Consider the following 17915-nt stretch of genomic DNA (forward strand, 5'->3'; position numbering starts at 1 on the left):
CTAGTCCTGCTCCTCCTCCTTCACCGCCCGGTTCCGCCCCCCCGGCCCAAAAGGCCTCGGTTCCGAGCGCCGGGATCCCACAGCATCACCGAGTGCTTTAATGAGGGCAATAAACCCAAACAGCCATTCAGTTCTTAAAGCTGATGGAACGGGGGGGTCCCCTTAACACCCCCCCCATCCATCCCATAATATCCATCATGGCACAGACCCCATTTTTGGGGAGATCTGCCCCAAAATGAAGCGCTTTGGGGGGGGGTCGGCTGTGCAACCTGGCGATGGGAGCTTTATTCTCAATGGGGTCTCCTCGGTAGGAAGGTTTGCTCCTTGTTCTGAAGGGTTTCTCCTCATTTCTTGTGTTTTTTCTCCTTATTTCTCGTTTTTTTCCTGCTCATTTGAAGGGTTCCTGCTCTAAATGGTGTTCTCAAAGATCTGCATGGAGCTCATGATGGCCGCATCCTGCCGGGGGGGGACACACGTCACTATAGGGGCAGGGGGCAGCACCAGGGGGGTCCCCGGCCTCATATCGGTGTCTCCTTGGGGACAAGGATTATGGGGGGGGATGGGGATGAGCCTGAACCCATTGATGGCGGTGTCACCTGCTGACATGACTCCAGGAACTCCTCGTAGGTCACCACGCCGTCCCCGTTCCTGTCCATCTTCTGTAAGGGGAGAGATCATGGGGACGGCTCCATCCCCATCTCTATCCCCATTTCTATCTACATCCCTATCTTCATCTCCATCCTCATCCCCACCTCCGTCTTCATCCCATCTCCATCCTCATCTCCATCCCCATCATCATCTCCATCCCCATCATCACCTCCATCCCCATCTCCATCCCCATCCCCATTCTCACCCCCATCTCCATCTCCATCCCCATCCCCATCTCCATCCCATCCCCATCTCCATCCTCATCTCTATCCCCATTCTCATCCCCATCTCCATCCCTATCTCCTTCCACATCCCCATCGCTATCCCATCCCCATCTCCATCCCATCCCCATCTCCTTCTGCATCTCCATCCTCATCCCCATCTGCATCCCCATCTCTATCCCCATTCTCATCCCCATATCCATCCCTATCTCCTTCCACATCTCCATCTCCATCCCACCCCATCTCCATCCCCATCCTCATCCCCATCTCCATCCACATCTCCATCCCCATCCCCATCCTCATCCCCACCTCCATCTCCATCTTCATCTCCATCTCCATCCCATCCCCATCTCCATCCTCATCTCTATCCCCATTCTCATCCCCATATCCATCCCTATCTCCTTCCACATCCTCATCTCCATCCCACCCCATCCCCATTCCCACCCCATCTCCATCCCCATCTCCATCCTCATCCCCATCCCCACCTCAAACCCCAGCCCCATCCCCACCTTCATCCCCATTCCCACCCCATCTCCACCTTCATCTCCATCCCATCCCCATCCCCATCCCCACCTCCAACTCCATCTCCATCCTCATCCCCATCCCCATCCCATCTCCATCCCATCCCCATCCCATTCCCCCCCCGCTGTTCTGGTTTCCCACCATGAAGAACTGCTCCACGTGCTCTGCAGGCGCGCTGTCCCGCGGCGCAGGCATCGTGCAGCGTCCCATCATATCATAGATGGATTTCATGATCTCCAGCATCTCCTGGGGGCACACAGAGCTGGGTTAACAAGAAACCCCCCCCCACAACCCACCCCTAATCCTAACCCATGGGTGCCCCCTCCCTTTCTATGCCCCATGGCACCTCCTTGGTGATGCAGCCGTCCTTATTGATGTCGTACAGGTTGAAAGCCCAGTTCAGCTTCTCCTGCGCCGTGCCCCGCAGCAGGACGGACAGCCCGGTGACAAAGTCCTTTGGGGAGGGGACAGGAGGGTGATGGTGAGCAGCCCCCGCTTTATAGGGACCCCACAGAGCACTGCATTGTGGCTTATTGACCACGGGCACTTCTCCTATCGATCTATCTGTTTCTATTCTGGCTCCCATCTATTTTTAATGGCCCGGGACGCGTTGCCCGGCCGTGCCGCAGCGTCCCGCAGCCCTGGACCTGCAGCAGCACTTGGGCTGTGTTCAAACTGCTGGGATTTGGGGTGGGTTTGGGGTGACCCCCCCCAGCATTGCTCACCTCAAAGCACAGCGCCCCATTGCCATCCGCATCGAAGGCGTTGAACAAGAAGTGAGCGTAGGCACTGGAATCTGGGGGGAGACGGGGGGGGTTAGGGAGCACCCCGTGGGGTTGGTGGGTTTATGGGGGGGTTGGGTGGGTGATGGTTTTTATGGGGCTGATGTTACCCCCAGCTCACCTCCCTGCGGGAAGAACTGAGCGTAGATGAGTGTGAAGGTCTCTCATCCACGTGGCCACTGGACAGTCCTGGGGGGGGGGGGGACACAGAGTGATGGCCATGGGAGCCCCAGAGTGGGGGAGACCCAAAAAGGGGGCGCGGGGCGAACTCACGTTCTTGAAGCCACGATAGAGGGACTGCAGCTCCTTCTTGGTGAACTTGGTGTGTGCCTGCAGCTCTTCCAGCCCCTCGGGTTGGTGCCGCGCAGCCGACAGCTCCACGTCGCCGTCACAGCTGTCTGTGGGGGGGGAGGAAAGGAAAGGGGGGTAAAGGGGTGTCAGCTGGGGGGGTCGGGACCTCCAGGAGCATCATGGAGCCTTATCCAGGATCCAGCAGTGCTTGGAAACACAACAGGAATCCCCTGAACCCGGCGATGGGAGCTGCCTGTTTTGTGACCCGAGGGAGGGAGGAAACGGCTCCGTCTGCACCTGGGGGGGGTCCTGGGAGCTGCTGGGCTGTGTCTGCTCCAGCAACGCCACCCCAAAGCAAACCTGGGCATCTCCAGGCACCAGGAAACACTCTGGAGCTTCCCTTGGCATCCCAAAGCAGCACTGAGCATCCCCAGCCACACTGCAGCATCCCGGAGCACCCTGGAGCATCGTACAGCATCCCTGAGCATCCTGCACCATCCTGGAGCATCTCAGAGCATCCCCAACCACACTGCAGCAACCTGGAGCACCCCAAAGCATCCCAGAGCATCCCAGGGCATCTCCATGTAACCCTGAGCATCCTGGAGCATCTTAGAGCATCCCCCATAGTCCTGCAGCATCTCAGAGCATCCCATATTGACCCCAAGCATCCCAGAGCATCCTGGAGCATCCCAGAGCATCCCATATTGACCTCAAGCATCTGCAGAACCCGGACCATCCCAGAGCATCCCATATAGACCCCAAGCAACCTGCAGCATCTCAGATCATCCCCAGGAGCATCTCAGATCATCCCGGCGCATCCCAGACGGTCGTGGAGGATCCTAATGAGTCTCAGATCATCCCAAAGCGTCCCTAAGAACCTCCATTCATCCCAGCAGATCCTAATGTGTTCTGGAAGGTTTTAGAGCATCCCCAGCAGCCCCTGCCTGGATCCCCACCCTCATCGCATCCTCCGGCCGCCCCCACCCCGGCCATCAGCGCTGCCGGAAGGTAATTAATAAATGATGGCCATTAATGTTTGCAGCCCCGTGAAGCCCCCGCGGAGCAGCTCAGCGCTGAGCAGGAACTTTGGGATGGGGGAAGATGGGATGGGAATGGGATGGGAATGGGGAGGGGGGAGAAATGCTGTCGACCCCCCCCCCAATGTGCGGCTTTTGGGTGTGGAGGTCCCACCATGGGGGGGGTCTCAGGGGGTCCCAGTGGGTTTGGGGTCCTCTTTGTGCCATCTCAGGGGTGGAAATGGGCTCAGAGCCCCCCAACAACCCACAGTGGGGTGGGAGAGCAGGGCCATGACACGGCACAAAGGGACACCCCAAAACCTCTGCATTCCACCACAGAGCCCCCAAATCCACACACCCAATACAGCAATATGGGGTGGGCACCCCATCAAAAGACCCCCATGCCATCATAGGGCAGGTTGAGGGTGATGGGGGGGGGTGTTTAGCTGGGGTTACCTTCCACAGAGATGGGCTCCAGGATGCCAAACTGCTTCAGGACGGCGATGAAGAGGAGGATGACGACGGCCACGGCGCACAGCTCCATGCCCTGCATGCCCGCGGCGGGCGGGGGGCAGCGGGGGCAGCTCCAGCTGATTGGGGATATGGGGCCGCCCCTGCCCCCCCCCCTTTACCACCCCCTGCCCTCCTCCCTTGGCACGCGCCCACATTGCTGCCTCCATCTTCCCTCTCTTCTCCTCCACATCCCCTTTATTTCTCCCATATTTTCCTCTCCTCCTCCCATATTTTCCCTTTTCTTCCCCAATATTTTCCTCTTTTTCCCCTAAATTGCCTCTTTTCCTCTCCAAACTTTCTCTTCCCCTCCAATAGTTTCTCTTCTTCCCCCATATTTTCCCTTCTTTTCCAATACTTCCTATTCTTTCCTCTTCATTTTCTCTTTTTCCTCCATATTCTCTCTCCTTCCCCCATATTTCTTCTTCTTCTTCAGCATTTTCTCACTTATATCCCCATATTTCCCACTTATATCCCAATATTTCCCATTTACATCCAATATTTCCCTCTCATACCCCAATATTTCCTATTTATATCCCAATATTTCCTATTTATATCCCAATATTTCCCACTTATAACCCAGCATTTCCCATTTACATTCAATATTTCCCATTTATATCCCGTATTTCCCACTTATACCCCAGTATATCCCATTATATCCCAGTATATCCCATTATACCCCATTATATCCCATTATATCCCATTATATCCCATTATATCCCATATATCCCATTATATCCCAGTATATCCCATTATACCCCATTATATCCCATATATATCCCATATTTCTCACCTATACCCCAAGATATCTCAGTTATACCCCAATGTTTCCCATTTACATTCAATATTTCCCATTTATATCCCAGTATTTTCCATTTACCCCCATATTTCCCACTTATATCCAATATTTCCCCATTTTCTGCCCCTTTTCCCCCATTTCCCCCCATTTCCCCCTATTTTCCCCCAATTTTGCCCCTTTTCCCCCATTTCCTTTTATTTCCTCCATTTTTCTACCATTTCTGCCCCTTTTCCTCCATTTTTCTACCATTTTCTGCTCCATTTCCCCCATTTTCCCCCTATTTCCCCCATTTTCCCCCCTATCCCCACTCATCACACCCCAAATCAATCTCCATTTCACCCTATGTCCATTAATCCCCCCCCTGCAGTTAATTAACCCCCCCATATTAATTAACCCCCCTCCCCCCGCAGCCATCGATCTGTACTGCAATATTAACGAAGGGCCGCATTAATGCGGCTCGGATCAGCGGGGTTTGGCACCGCCGCCTTATGGGCCCGGCGTGGCCGCTGGTGCAGGCCCCGTTGCTATGGCCGTATCTCCATCCCCCCGTTGCTAAGGGCCGCATCCCCCCCCAACCCGCCCTTTGAGGCCCCGCCCTTCCGGTTTTAAACTTCCGCTTCCGGCTCGCAACTTCCGCTTCCTCCTCCATCTCCGGAAGTGCTGAGTGCCGCCATGGCGTCAAGGTTACTGCGGGTGGGCGCGGCGCTGCGGCTTCTGCCCGCCGCCACCGGGAGGAGCGTGATCAGCCGGCACTATGCAGCGCCCGGTAAGGACGGGACGGGATGGGGATGGGATGGGATGGGATGGATGGATGGAGGCACTGAGCGTCTGCCCCGCAGGTGACCTGGCCACGGATGAGGAGCAGGCGACGGGACTGGAGCGGAAAGTGATGGAGGCGATGAATAAAGGACTGGTGAGTGTATGGGGTATATGGGGTATATGGGGTATATGGGGTATATGGGGTATATGGGGTATATGGGGTATATGGGGTATATGGGATGGGATGGAGATGGGGATGGGATGTATGGGATGGGATATTATGGGATAGATGGGATATTATGGGATGGATGGATGGGGTATATGGGATGGATGGGATATATGGGATGGGATACTATGGGATACAATGGGATACTATGGGATACTATGGGATACAATGGGATACTATGGGATACTATGGGATACTATGGGATACTATGGGATGGGATGGATGGGATGGGATGGGATATTATGGGATGGGATGGGATATTATGGGATGGGATGGGATGGGATGGGATGGGATATTATGGGATGGATGGGGATGGGATGGGATGGATAGGATGGGATGGGATGGGATATTATGGGATGGATGGGATTGGATGTTATGGGGTGGATGGGATGGATGGGAGGATATTATGGGATGGATGGGGGGTATTATGGGATGGATGGAGGGTATTATGGGATGAGTTGGGATGGGGATGGGATGGGATGTGGCTGCCGTTGTTGGGGTGGGCCTCCCTCTGACCCCTCCCTCCCCAGGACCCCTGGAGCATGTTCCGGCCGAAGCGCTACGCGGGCACCAAGGAGGATCCCAACCTTGTGCCGTCCATCACCAATAAACGCATCGTGGGCTGCGTCTGTGAGTGGCCCCATGTGGCCCCATATGGCCCCTTATCTCCCCCCCCCACTTTATCTCCCTCCCACCCCCTGTTCTCTCTCCTCAGGTGAAGAGGACAACAGCTGCGTCATCTGGTTCTGGCTGCACAAGGGGGAGGCGCAGCGCTGCCCGTCCTGCGGCTCCCACTACAAACTCATCCCCCACGAGCTGCCACACTGAGCCCACAGGGAGCCCCCCCAGTGGGGTCCTGGGCTGTGAGACCCCCCCCAGCAGCCGTCTGGTGTTTGGAAGCTGAGCCACTGCAGCTCGTTCTGCTGTGTCCCCCCCCAACTTATAGAGAAAAAGAATTGAGTGTGGAAACACTGCGTGCTGTGTGTGTGTGTTGGGGGGCGGCAATGGGGTGGGGGGGGATCGGGGGAGGCTGAGTGTGGGGTGATGGGGGGTAACCCCTCCCCATGGGGGCTCCCTGTGGGTTGGGGCTGTTAAGGAACGCCCCATGGGGGTGGGCAGGATGATCAGGCACATGATGGGGTTGTGTTGGGTGCCCATCCTGCCCCACAGACACACAATGGGGTTGTATTGGGGTCCCCATCCCACCCCACAGACACACAATGGGGTTGTATTGGGGTCCCCATCCCGCCCCACAGACACACAATGGGGTTCCATTGGGGTCCCCATCCCCCCCATCCTTCTCACTGTCCCCATAGCTGTGGCTGGGCACAGACAGGGGCTGCGTTGTGGCCCCTCCCTTGGTGGGCGCTGTGTGTTGGGACCCATCCCCCCCTTTCTGAGCCCCCCCGGGTGCCCCCCATTGCTGTACCCACAGGGCAGCCCCCATCCCACGGCTGTGTGCTGTGTAGAGCTGGCACCCAGGTGGGACCCACTGTATCCCTGTCTATGGGGCTGGCCTCAGCCGCCCCATCCCGCAGCATGGAGCCGTAGGGACTGATGACGTCAAAACCACCGTTGACGTCACGAGCCCACCGTTGACGTCACGAGCCCAGCGGCCGCAGCGCTGAGCCAATGGGAGAGGCGGACGGGCGTGATTGACAGCGGGGGCGGGGCGCTACGAGGCGGCGGCGCCTCCCGAGGGGGCGTGGCCTGTGGGAGGGGGCGTGGCCTGTCGGGGGGCGCGCGGGGACGCGGTGGGCGGAGCCTGTCCTCGACCACGTGACCCCGCGGCGGCGCGGAGTGCGGCGGTGACGTCACCCGTTGTCGCATTGGGGCGGGGCGGGGCGCGGGGCCGCGCGCCGGAAGCGGGGCGGCGCGCGCGGAAGGGCCGGAGCGGGGCGGGCGGGCGGACAAGATGGCGGACGGGGACAGCGGCAGCGAGCGCGGAGGGAGCGGGAGCGGCAGCGGGGGGGGAGGAGGAGGAGGAGGAGGAGGAGGATTCGCGGCACCGCGGGGCGGCGGAGGAGGAGGAGGAGGAGGAGGCGGCGGAGGAACCGGAGCCGGGGCCGGACCCGAGCAGGAGACGCAGGAGCTGGCCTCCAAGCGGGTGGACATCCAGAAAAAGCGATTTTATCTGGACGTGAAGCAGAGCTCCCGGGGCCGCTTCCTGAAGATCGCAGAGGTGGGCGCCGGGGGCTCCAAGAGCCGCCTGACGCTGTCCATGTCCGTGGCCGTGGAGTTCCGCGACTACCTGGGCGACTTCATCGAGCACTACGCGCAGCTGGGCCCGTCCAGCCCCGAGCAGCTGGCGCAGGCCGCGGGGCCGGGAGGAGACGAGGGCGGCTCGGGGCCGCGCCGGGCTCTGAAGAGCGAGTTCCTGGTGCGGGAGAACCGCAAGTATTACCTGGACCTCAAGGAGAACCAGCGCGGCCGCTTCCTGCGCATCCGCCAGACCGTCAACCGCGGCCCCGGCGGCCCCGGGGGGTTTCCCGGCGGCCCCCCCGGGCTGCAGAGCGGGCAGACCATCGCGCTGCCGGCGCAAGGCCTGATCGAGTTCCGCGACGCGCTGGCCAAGCTCATCGACGACTACGGCGGGGACGAGGACGAGCTGGGCGGCCCCGGCGGCGGCGGCCCGGGCGGGGGGGGGCTCTACGGGGAGCTGCCCGAGGGCACCTCCTTGACTGTGGACAACAAGCGCTTCTTCTTCGACGTGGGCTCCAACAAGTACGGCGTGTTCCTGCGGGTCAGCGAGGTGAAGCCGTCCTACCGCAACGCCATCACCGTCCCGTACAAAGCCTGGGCCAAGTTCGGCGGCGCCTTCTGCCGTTACGCCGACGAGATGCGCGACATCCAGGAGAGCCAGCGGGACAAGCTGTACGACCGGCGTGCGGGGCCCACCGGGCCGGGCAGCGGCAGCGGCGCCGGAGACGACTCGGACGGCGACGACGTGGACGACGACTGAGCCCCCAACCCTAAATCCGACCCCCCCCCACCACCAGCACCGCCACCTCCACCCGGCAGCGCCCGCCGGCCCGACCCCCCCGATGCCGGACCCTCCTTCCCCTCCTCAACACCGGGACAAGGGCCCCGCAGCTCAGCTCAGCTCACACAGGAGCGCCCGGCCCAACACAGCAGCCCCCAGCCCGGTAACACACTCGGACTCGGCTCCTTCGTGGCCCCGTCCTGCTCTGCGCTGTGTCGGCACAGCCCCACCAGCAGCCCCCAGCCCCGCTCCGCCCCACGGGGGGTCCAGCACCTCCGGACCAACGGCCATTGTCTCTTCTGATCCCCCGGCGAGATTTGACCCCCCGGCTCCGTTTGAATGGATGCGTAGCTCCACGCTCCTGACCCAGCCCCGCAGCGTGGAGCCGGCAGTGCAGGCAGACAGACAGACAGGCAGCTTCTCCTTTGGCTTCAGGTCTTGTTGGTTTTTTTTTCCTCCTTTTTCCTTTTTTTTGGGGTGTTTTTTTTCCTCCCCCCCCCGTTTCCATCCCTGGGGGCTCAGAGCGGAGCTGAGCTGCTCAGTGCAGCACAAAGCACACGAGCTCAGGTGCAGGAAATCCCGCTGCTCTTCCTCCCCTTCCTCCTTCACATTCTCCATCCATGTTCCCTCCATCCCTGTGGGTCCCGCCGTGTTGTCCCCCTTTATGGTGGGTTTGGTCGTGGTTACATTCGGTTTTTATCTCCCCTTTTCCCCTCTTCATTTTTGTCTCCTTTTTGACCCCAGCGCTGTTGGGCTCCATCCATCGCAGGGCTCCTCCTCTCTTATTAAATGGATTTTCACTCTCAAATTGTCTTTTTTCGCCCCATTCCCGGAGCAGTGGCTCAGTCCTGCCCTGCACCGCGGTGTTTTTGGAGCCCATCAATGAACTGAGCGGGAGCTCCCACCGTCCATTCCAAAGCTGGAACCACGTGTCACCTCCCAGGACCATCATCATCATCATCACCATCATCATCATCCTCCAGTTCCATCATCATCCCTCTGGTTCCATCATCATCCTCCGGTTCCACCATCACCCTCCGGTTCCGTGTCCCATCACGCTGACCCACCTTCTCATTTCAGCTGCCTTCTTAATTTATTGTTTCCATCCCTGTTCCCGGCCGCCCCGCTCCGTCTGCTCCCTATTTATTGTTGGCTGGGCCCAGCGGGGCCGTCCCGTCAAAGGGAATTTTTAACCAGGACTCTCTTCCGTTTTGCCTGTTTTTAACTCTCCTCCGTCTCCAAAGGACTCTGTTTCCAATTCCTCCGTGGAGCAGCCGATCTCCCCTCCATGGAGCAGCCCACGTGGCGGTGTTGTGGTGCCGTACCCGTACTGTACCCGTACTGTAATGGCAGCTGGTTGACGTCCTGCTGTATCGCCGTGTGGATCCGCGCCCAGCGGCGCCGCGTCCCTTCGCTTCGGTGCTGATGGACCTTCCTGTTGTTCAGCCGCTGGGGCGGGCGCTCCCCCTCCTTTTGGAAGAGGGTTATATATATATATATATAAATATATATATTCTTTTTCGGGTTGGTTTTTTTTTTTTTTTCCTCTCCTTGTTTGATTTTTTTGGGTTGTTTTTTTTTCCCCCCCCCTGGCTGAACTCTCCTTTCTTACTCTGCCACGTGGAGAAGGAAAGAGGCAACAAACATCACATAGGCCAATAATAACCCCCCCCAAACAACACTCAGCACATCCATCATACACGGGATCCCCGCGATGTATGTATGTATGTACAGGAACCTCCAGCGGACCTTGACGAGAGCAGAGCGCGTCGGGGGCAAGAAATCACAGCAGCAAAGAGGACAAACACTGCGGCCACGTGGAGGGGCTGAACCAGGCCTGGCTGCTCCCATAAGGGAGGCTGGGGGTTGTGGTGGGGGTCTGTGGTGCTGGGAGCCTCCTCTCTTCCTGGGGGTGGGCAGAGCCGGGGCCTGGCGTGGCGGCGGTTCCTTCTGTGTCTGTATACACACAGCCCAGCGCGTGTGTGTGTGTATATATATATGAGGTGGTCGTTTTGCTTGGTTGGTTTTTTGTTTTGTTTTTGGTTTCATTTCCATGGCTTGGATTTCTGTAGGAGACGGGCTAAAGGCTTTTAATCCGGAAGGGGAACGCCGGGTTTGTGGAGCTTCCAGATTTCTGTCACCCCAGAAGGGACGGTTTGAGAGCGCGACTCTATCAAAGCATCTGCTGTACAAACGGGAATGTAAATCTTGTATAGCGCCCCAGACCTCCGTGTAAATAGAGACGTCCGGGCCGGCCGCCCGCATGGATCACCCCCACAATCCAACCAACCCCACGGCTCCGTCAAAGTCAAAACTGCTTCCATTTCCCTGCTGCTTCCCAAGAGAAAACGGAATCGCTGCGTTATCCCTGTGTGCTTCCGGCCGCCCCGGGGTGATGGGCTCAGGAGTTGGCTGCAGTGATCCCCTCACATTGAGTGCTCCATCGGCGCCGGTGCCAGCGGAGGGCGACCCATTGGTTCCAGGCGCTCTGCTCTGCAGTGAGGGGCAGCTTCTATCGTCGGTGACAAAGAAAAACCCTCGAGGGTTCTTCAAAGAGTAGAAGATGGGGGAAAAAAAGAAAAAAATGAATTAAAAAGATGAAAAAAAAAGAAAAAGAACGGTGAAGCCAGTGCTGGCGTGCTGATGGTACGTGGGGCGGCCGCCTCTCAGCAGATATTTGCCACAGGGCCAGGAGGAAGGTGAGAAGATCGTCAATGGAAGAGCAGCTCAACTCCGGCTTTGGGATGTGTGTGTGTGTATTGCCAGGCCCTCTTCTTCCTTCCTTCCTTCCACTTCCTTCCTTCCACTTCCTTCCTTCCACTTCCTTCCTTCCACTTCCTTCCTTCCACTTTCTTCCTTCCACTTTCTTCCTTCCACTTTCTTCCTTCCACTTTCTTCCTTCCACTTTCTTCCTTCCACTTTCTTCCTTCCACTTTCCTCCTTCCACTTTCCTCCTTCCACTTTCCTCCTTCCTCTTTCCTCCTTTTTCCTCCTTCCTCTTTCCTCCTTCCTCTTTCCTCCTTCCTCTTTCCTCCTTCCTCTTTCCTCCTTCCTCTTTCCTCCTTCCTCTTTCCTTCCTCTTTCCTTCCTCTTTCCTTCCTCTTTCCTTCCTCTTTCCTTCCTCTTTCCTTCCTCTTTCCTTCCTCTTCCTTCCTCCCTTCTCTTCCTTCTTCCGTCCCTCTCTCCTCTGTCCCAGGGCTGTGGCTGTTGCTGGGTGTGGTGCTGTTGGCTCTGCGTGGCACATTCCAGGCCCGCTGTGTAGGAAGGCGCTCACCCCGTCCTGCAGCACAGGGGGAAGCTCGGAGCTCAGCAGCGGCTGTTGGAGGCCATGGGCGGCTCCTGGAGGCAGCACAAGGCCAACAAGATGGCGGAGGAGGAACCGGGAGCTGGTCCTGGCTCCTGCAATATTTGCCGAGAGACCAAAACGTCGTTGAAATCCCCCCCCCTCCCCACCCCCCCCACCCCCCGAGAGTACCTTTGCCGAAAGAAGAAAAAGTTTTATTCCTCTTATTTTTTTAATGAAAGAAAGAGAAAAAAAAATAAAAGCAAACCATGCACTTTACGCGGGGCTGCCCGGGGGGGTCCCGTCCCGTCCCCACTCCCACGGCGGCGGGGCCGATTCTCATTCCCTTCCTATGCGGCCGGCAGGGCGGCTTGGGGAGCGGCCGGCGGCGTTGGCCGAAGGCGGGTCCTGGATTTACCACTAGCAAAAGATGAACGCCCGACGTGACGAACTCCTCATGCTAGCGAGCACTCCTTACCGTAGCAGATTTTTGCAAAATGGAGTTTTACAGTCTATATTTAAAGAATTGTATGTTTGTAACAAAGAAATAATAAAAAAAAAATATGCGGGAAAAAAAAAAGAAAAATGAATGAAAAAAAAAAGAGAGAAAAAAAAACAAAACAAAACAAAAAAAAACCAAACCCAGACCATTGCCTCGACTCGCTCTTTTATGGGGGTTGGTTTATGGGGGGGTTGGTTGTGTTGCATCAAGGGGTTCAAGGGCTTGCTGTGGCATGTGGGTGATGAGCAGTGGGGTCATGCCTTCATGGGTTGTCATAGGCCATCGTGGGCCATCGTGGGCCCCCAGAGCGGGGACAGCTGGGCCGGGAAGAGGGAAGGATCGGATTGAGGGTTGGTGGGGGGAGGGGGAGGAAGAGGAGACGCGAGGGGCTGCGGGGCACGTGCGCGCTCTCGGTGACGCATGCGCAGCAGCTCGGCCGCATTCAGTCTGCGGCTCCCCGCGGGCACGCGGGCTCATCTGAGGACACGAGCGGCTGGCGCCTGCGCACTGCGAGCTGCCGGCCCGCCCCGCCGCACGGAGCCCCGGGGCTACGAGACCTCGAGTGACCCCGCGGCCGGAGCCCCGCACCCACCCGCACCGCCCTACAACCCCCCCCCAAGGCTGCAGCTGCTGCGCTGCGGGCTGTGCGGAGCCGTGCGGACAGGACAGCTGCGGGGTTATAGGCAGGCGGCAGCTGCGGGCTGGGGGGCTGCTGGGGGGCTGCGGCTCAGGGCTCGGTGCTGGGGGGGAATGAGGCACCCACCGTCCTATGGGGCAGCTGGGGGCTGTAAGCAGGCAGCAGGTGGGGGGCTGCGGCAATGGGGGGCTGAGGCAATGGGGGGGGTCCCCTCCTCAGTGCTGCATACCGCAGCCCTGCCCCATGGAGCTGCAGGCAGCAGCTGTGGGCTGGGGGGCAGGTGTGGGGCCGCAGCCCCCCTTTGTAATCAGACTCAATGCTGGGGGGCACAGAGGGGGCTTCCCCTCTTCTCAGTGCTTTGTACTTCATCTATGTCCTGTGGGGCAGCTGCGTGCTGGGGGGCAGGTGTGGGGCTGCAGCCTCCCCCTCACAACACGTTGAGGGGCTCAGTGCAGGGGGGGGCTGTGGGGGCTCCTCCTCAGCCACCATCCTGTGGGGCAGCTGGGGGGGCTGTGAGCAGGCAGCAGGTGTGGGGCAGCAGGTGTGGGGCAGCAGCTCAGGGGCTCGGTGCTGGGGGGGCTGTGGCACTGGGAGGCTCGTTGGCAGCTCTCTGTACCTCATTCACCGTCCTGAAGGGCAGCTGAGGGCTGCAGCCCCCTGCTGGGCACAGGGGCTCAGTGCTGGAGGGAGGCTCCTCCTCATCCTCCTCCTCATCGCTCCGTACCTCATCCACGTCCCTGGGGCAGCCGTGGTTCCGCAGCTCGTTCATACACGGAATGTCCCATTGCCGCCGGCTGCTTCTGGCTGCGAGCCCTGAGGGAGGAACGGAGCTGTGTGCAGCGGGCCGGGCTGCCCCCTCACCCCACACCCGGGCTGTGTGGCCTCTCCTCACCGCTACCTCCTATTCACTGACCCCCCCACAGGGATGGCTCTACCCCCCCCCCATTTATCCCCATGGATGCAGCGCTGTGTCGCCTATCACCTCGCGTCGATCCGCCCTTCCCTTTACCTCACGGCCCCTCCTCACGGAGGCGGCGCGCTCAGCGCTGAGGGGACGCACGTAACTGCCGCCCCCCCTCAGCCTCCTCACAAACAAACAACACGCTGGGCGGGGCGAGAGAATGGGCGGGAAAGCTATTCCTCCTCCTATTGGTTTAATCGCCTGTCTATCTTCTCTGCCCCGCCTCTCGCAGCGCGATCCGCTCTTTCTATTGGTTTAGCCGCACGTCACTCTGCAAGATCCGCCGGCCACGCCCCCAGCCTTCAGCCTCTGCGTGCCGTGTGCAAAGGTAAAAAACAGCCGTTAAACGGGCCGCGGGGCGGGGCCGGCGGAACGAGCAACAAGCCGCGCGGCGATTGGTGGAAGCGAGGCGTTCAAATCAGTACGGGGCGTTCCGATTGGTTCGGGGTCGCCGCGGCAGGCCGGGCTCCCCTCGGGTATTGTCTGGCGGCTCCTCGGGCGGTTGGAGCGGCGGATCGGGGAGCGGAGCAGGCGCCATGGTGAGCAACGGGAACGGGTATAGGGTATAGGGTATAGGGTATAGGGTATAGGATATAGGGTATAGGATATAGGGTATAGGGTATAGGGTATAGGGTATAGGGCGGGTATAGGGGCGGGTTGGGGGCTGGAGGACGCAGGGCCCGAGCTGTGGGAGGGGAGGACTGAGGGACAGAGACGGGAAACGTCATTAATGGGGAACGGGCACAGCTATGGGGCGGCGCTATGGGGGTCCGCTATGGGGTGCTGCTATGGGGCAGTGCTATGGGGTGCTGCTATGGGATGGTGCTATGGGTCATTGCTCTGGGGTTCTGCTGTATGATGGTGCTATGGGGCAGTGCTTTGGGGTTCTGTTATGGGCTGGTGCTGTGGGTCAGCACTTTAGAGTTCTGCTGTGGGGTGATGCTATGGGGTGATGCTGTGGGGTGATGCTATGGGGTGATGCTATGGGTCAGCACTTTGGGGTTCTGTTATGGGATGGTGCTATAGGGCAGCATTTTGGGGTTCTGCTATGGGGTGATGCTATGGGGCAGTGCTTTGCGGTTCTGCTATAGGATGGTGCTATGGGGCAGCACTTTGGGGTTCCACTATATGATGGTGCTGTGGGTCAGCACTTTAGGGTTCTGCTATGGGATGGTGCTATGGGGCAGCGCTATGGGGCAGGGCTATGGGGCTATGCTATGGGGCAGTGCTATGGGGCAGCGCTATGGGGTTCTGTTATACTTGTACCTGGAGGGCGCAGTGTGTGTCAGCCCCGATCAGCTCCTTGCTGCAGGCTCAGCCCATCCCGTTGCTCTGTGGCTGTGCTCACATCTCTGTCCCTCCCTCAGGCAGGTGGGAAGGCCGGCAAGGACAGCGGGAAGGCCAAGGCGAAGGCGGTGTCTCGCTCTCAGAGAGCCGGATTGCAGGTAACGAGGCCGCAGCGCTCCCCATCTGTCCCACGCTAATTGCTGTAAGTGAGGCTCCCGCTGCTGACACTGCCCCGCGACGCCTTTTTCCCCCACTCCAAGGTGAAGTCGCTGCTGTGCGTTGTCCTGCTGCTGTGCGTTGTCCTTCGGTCGCCGCTCGCCCTCTGGCCATGCCTGCAGGGCAGGGCAGGGCTGGATGCTCCGAGTGAGGCCGTGAGCCGCTGCCCGCCCGCTCACCTGCCTCTCCGTTGCAGTTCCCCGTGGGCCGCATCCATCGGCACCTGAAGACGCGAACCACCAGCCATGGGCGGGTCGGGGCCACGGCCGCCGTGTACAGCGCTGCCATCCTCGAGTACCTCACTGCTGAGGTACGGGGTCTGTGTGGTCATGGGGGGGCAATGCCCTGCTGTGTGAGGGGGGGCTGCGTGGGGTGGCTGGGCTGCTGCATGCACAGCTGGGGGGCTCTGAGGTGATGCAATGCTGTGAGCCTGGGTTCTGTGGGGCTGTGCTATGGGGCAGCACGTTGGGGTTCTGTTATAGGATGGTGCTGTGGGATGCAGCTATAAGGCAGTGCTTTAGGGTTATGCTATAGGATGGTGCTGTGGGGCACAGCTATAGGGCAGTGCTTTGGGGTTGTGCTATAGGGTGGTGCTATGGGGCAGAGCTATGGGGCAGTGCTATGGGGCAGAGCTATGGGGCAGTGCTATGGGGCACAGCTATGGGGCAGTGCTATGGGGTGCTGCTATAGGATGGCGCTGTGGGGCAGTGCTTTAGGATTCCACTATAGGATGGTGCTATGGGCAGTGCTTTGGGGTTCTGCTATAGGATGGTGCTATAGGGCAGTGCTTTGGGGTTCTGTTATAGGATGGTGCTATAGGGCAGTGCTTTAGGATTCCACTATAGGATGGTGCTATGGGCAGTGCTTTGGGGTTCTGCTATGGGATGATGCTGTGGGGCAGCACTTTGGTGTTCTGCTATGGGGTGACGCTTTGGGGCAGTGTTTTGGTCTGACCCTATGGGACAGCAGTGTGGGGTGGCACCCTCAAAAGACACTATGGGGCACAGTTTTGGGGTGACATTATGAGGTGATGCTATGGGGTGACACCCTAAGATAACACTGTGGGGTTATGCTATGGGGTATTGATACAGGGCTGTGCTATGGAGTGACATTATGGGGTGATGGCACAGGGCAGTGCTATGGGGTAGCACTAAGTGGTGACTATGGGGCAGTGCTATGGGGTGACGTGGGATGATGCTATGGGGTGATGCTATGGGGTGATGTTATGGGGTGATGCTATGGGGTGACGCTATGGGGTGACTACAGAATGGTGCTATGGGGCTGTGCTATGGGGCAGTGCTATGGGGCAGTGCTATGGGGCAGTGCTATGGGGCAGCAGCTCAGCTTTACCCCGTGCTGTGCCCCATTGCTCTGCAGGTCCTGGAGTTGGCAGGTAACGCCTCCAAGGATCTCAAAGTGAAGCGCATCACCCCGCGCCATTTGCAGCTGGCCATCCGCGGAGACGAGGAGCTGGATTCCCTCATCAAGGCCACCATAGCGGGGGGAGGTAGGTGGCACCCATAGGCACCCATAGGCACCCATAGGCACCCATATGGCAACCCAATGGCATGCATAGGGGCACCCATGGGGTCACCCAGTGGTACTTGGTAGCACTAATGACACCCATGGGGTCACCCATTGGCACCCAATGTCACTAGTGGCACCCATGGGGTCACCAAATGGCAACCCAATGGCACCCATAGGGTCATCCATTAGCACCTAATGGCACTTATGACACCCATAAGGGCATGCTGTAGCACCCATGGGGTCACCCAATGGCACCCATAGGGGCACCCAGTGGCAGCTGTAGGGTCATTGAGGGTCACCCAGTGGCACTAATGACACCCATAGGGTCACCCAGGGACACCCAATGACACCCATAGGGTATCCATTAACACCTAATGGCACCCATAGGAGGTCCCCATTGGCACCCAATGGCACTACTGGCACCTATAGGGTCCCCATTGGCACCCAATGGCACTATGGCACCTATAGGGTCCCCATTGGCACCCAATGGCACTATGGCACCTATAGGGTCCCCATAGGCACCCAATGGCACTACTGGCACCTATAGGGTCCCCACTGGCACCCAATGGCACTACTGGCACCCATGGGGCACCCAGTGGCACCTGTAGGGTCATCAAGGGTCACCCAATGGCACCCATAGGATACCCTAATGGCCCCCAGTTGCACCCATGGGGTCACCCATTGGCACCCATAGGGGGTCCCCATAGCCCCCCGCTGTGTCCCCATAGCCCCCCATAGAGCCCCC

At 58.9% G+C, this 17915-nt stretch overlaps 4 protein-coding genes and 1 long non-coding RNA gene across 7 annotated transcripts; 3 read left to right on the top strand and 2 right to left on the bottom strand.

Moving 5' to 3' along the window:
- Positions 1-75: 75 nt before the first annotated feature.
- LOC107323645 (calsenilin-like) lies at positions 76-5466 on the bottom strand. 3 transcript variants are annotated; one of them, XM_032448865.1, is made up of 8 exons: positions 3937-4239; positions 2419-2571; positions 2295-2336; positions 2117-2187; positions 1738-1845; positions 1533-1637; positions 597-659; positions 76-456 (listed from the first exon to the last, which is right to left on the bottom strand). In XM_032448865.1, exons 1-8 carry the CDS (start codon positions 4031-4033, stop codon positions 409-411), a joined length of 687 nt encoding a protein of 228 aa, XP_032304756.1. In that variant the 5' UTR covers positions 4034-4239; the 3' UTR covers positions 76-408. The 3 variants fall into 3 exon arrangements, 1 of the variants encoding a protein (XP_032304756.1); XR_004309495.1 differs by having other exon boundaries at positions 428-456; positions 2295-2362; positions 2447-2571; positions 3937-4237; XR_004309494.1 differs by lacking the exon at positions 76-456 and adding an exon at positions 5214-5466 and having other exon boundaries at positions 591-659; positions 2295-2362; positions 2447-2571; positions 3937-4027.
- On the top strand, positions 5434-6743 carry LOC107323646 (cytochrome c oxidase subunit 5B, mitochondrial). Its single transcript, XM_015882943.2, has 4 exons — positions 5434-5555; positions 5629-5702; positions 6305-6404; positions 6490-6743. The coding sequence occupies exons 1-4, from the start codon at positions 5462-5464 to the stop codon at positions 6600-6602; spliced, it is 381 nt and encodes a 126-aa protein (XP_015738429.1). The 5' UTR covers positions 5434-5461; the 3' UTR covers positions 6603-6743.
- A 946-nt stretch (positions 6744-7689) lies between these two features.
- On the top strand, positions 7690-11342 carry PURB (purine rich element binding protein B). Its single transcript, XM_015882941.2, has one exon. The coding sequence runs from the start codon at positions 7690-7692 to the stop codon at positions 8734-8736; it is 1047 nt and encodes a 348-aa protein (XP_015738427.1). The 3' UTR covers positions 8737-11342.
- Positions 11343-11863: 521 nt separating this feature from the next.
- On the bottom strand, positions 11864-14452 carry LOC116654327. Its single transcript, XR_004309496.1, has 3 exons — positions 14189-14452; positions 13904-13992; positions 11864-12552 (listed from the first exon to the last, which is right to left on the bottom strand). It is a non-coding gene; the product is annotated as an uncharacterized LOC116654327 (long non-coding RNA).
- Positions 14453-14546: 94 nt separating this feature from the next.
- Positions 14547-17172, top strand: LOC107323601 (histone H2A.V). Its single transcript, XM_015882863.2, has 4 exons — positions 14547-14679; positions 15508-15585; positions 15840-15953; positions 17021-17172. Exons 1-4 carry the CDS (start codon positions 14677-14679, stop codon positions 17165-17167), a joined length of 342 nt encoding a protein of 113 aa, XP_015738349.1. The 5' UTR covers positions 14547-14676; the 3' UTR covers positions 17168-17172.
- Positions 17173-17915: the final 743 nt, after the last annotated feature.

The sequence above is a fragment of the Coturnix japonica genome, chromosome 22, assembly GCF_001577835.2.
Source record: "Coturnix japonica isolate 7356 chromosome 22, Coturnix japonica 2.1, whole genome shotgun sequence".
Taxonomy (NCBI): Eukaryota; Metazoa; Chordata; class Aves; order Galliformes; family Phasianidae; genus Coturnix; species Coturnix japonica.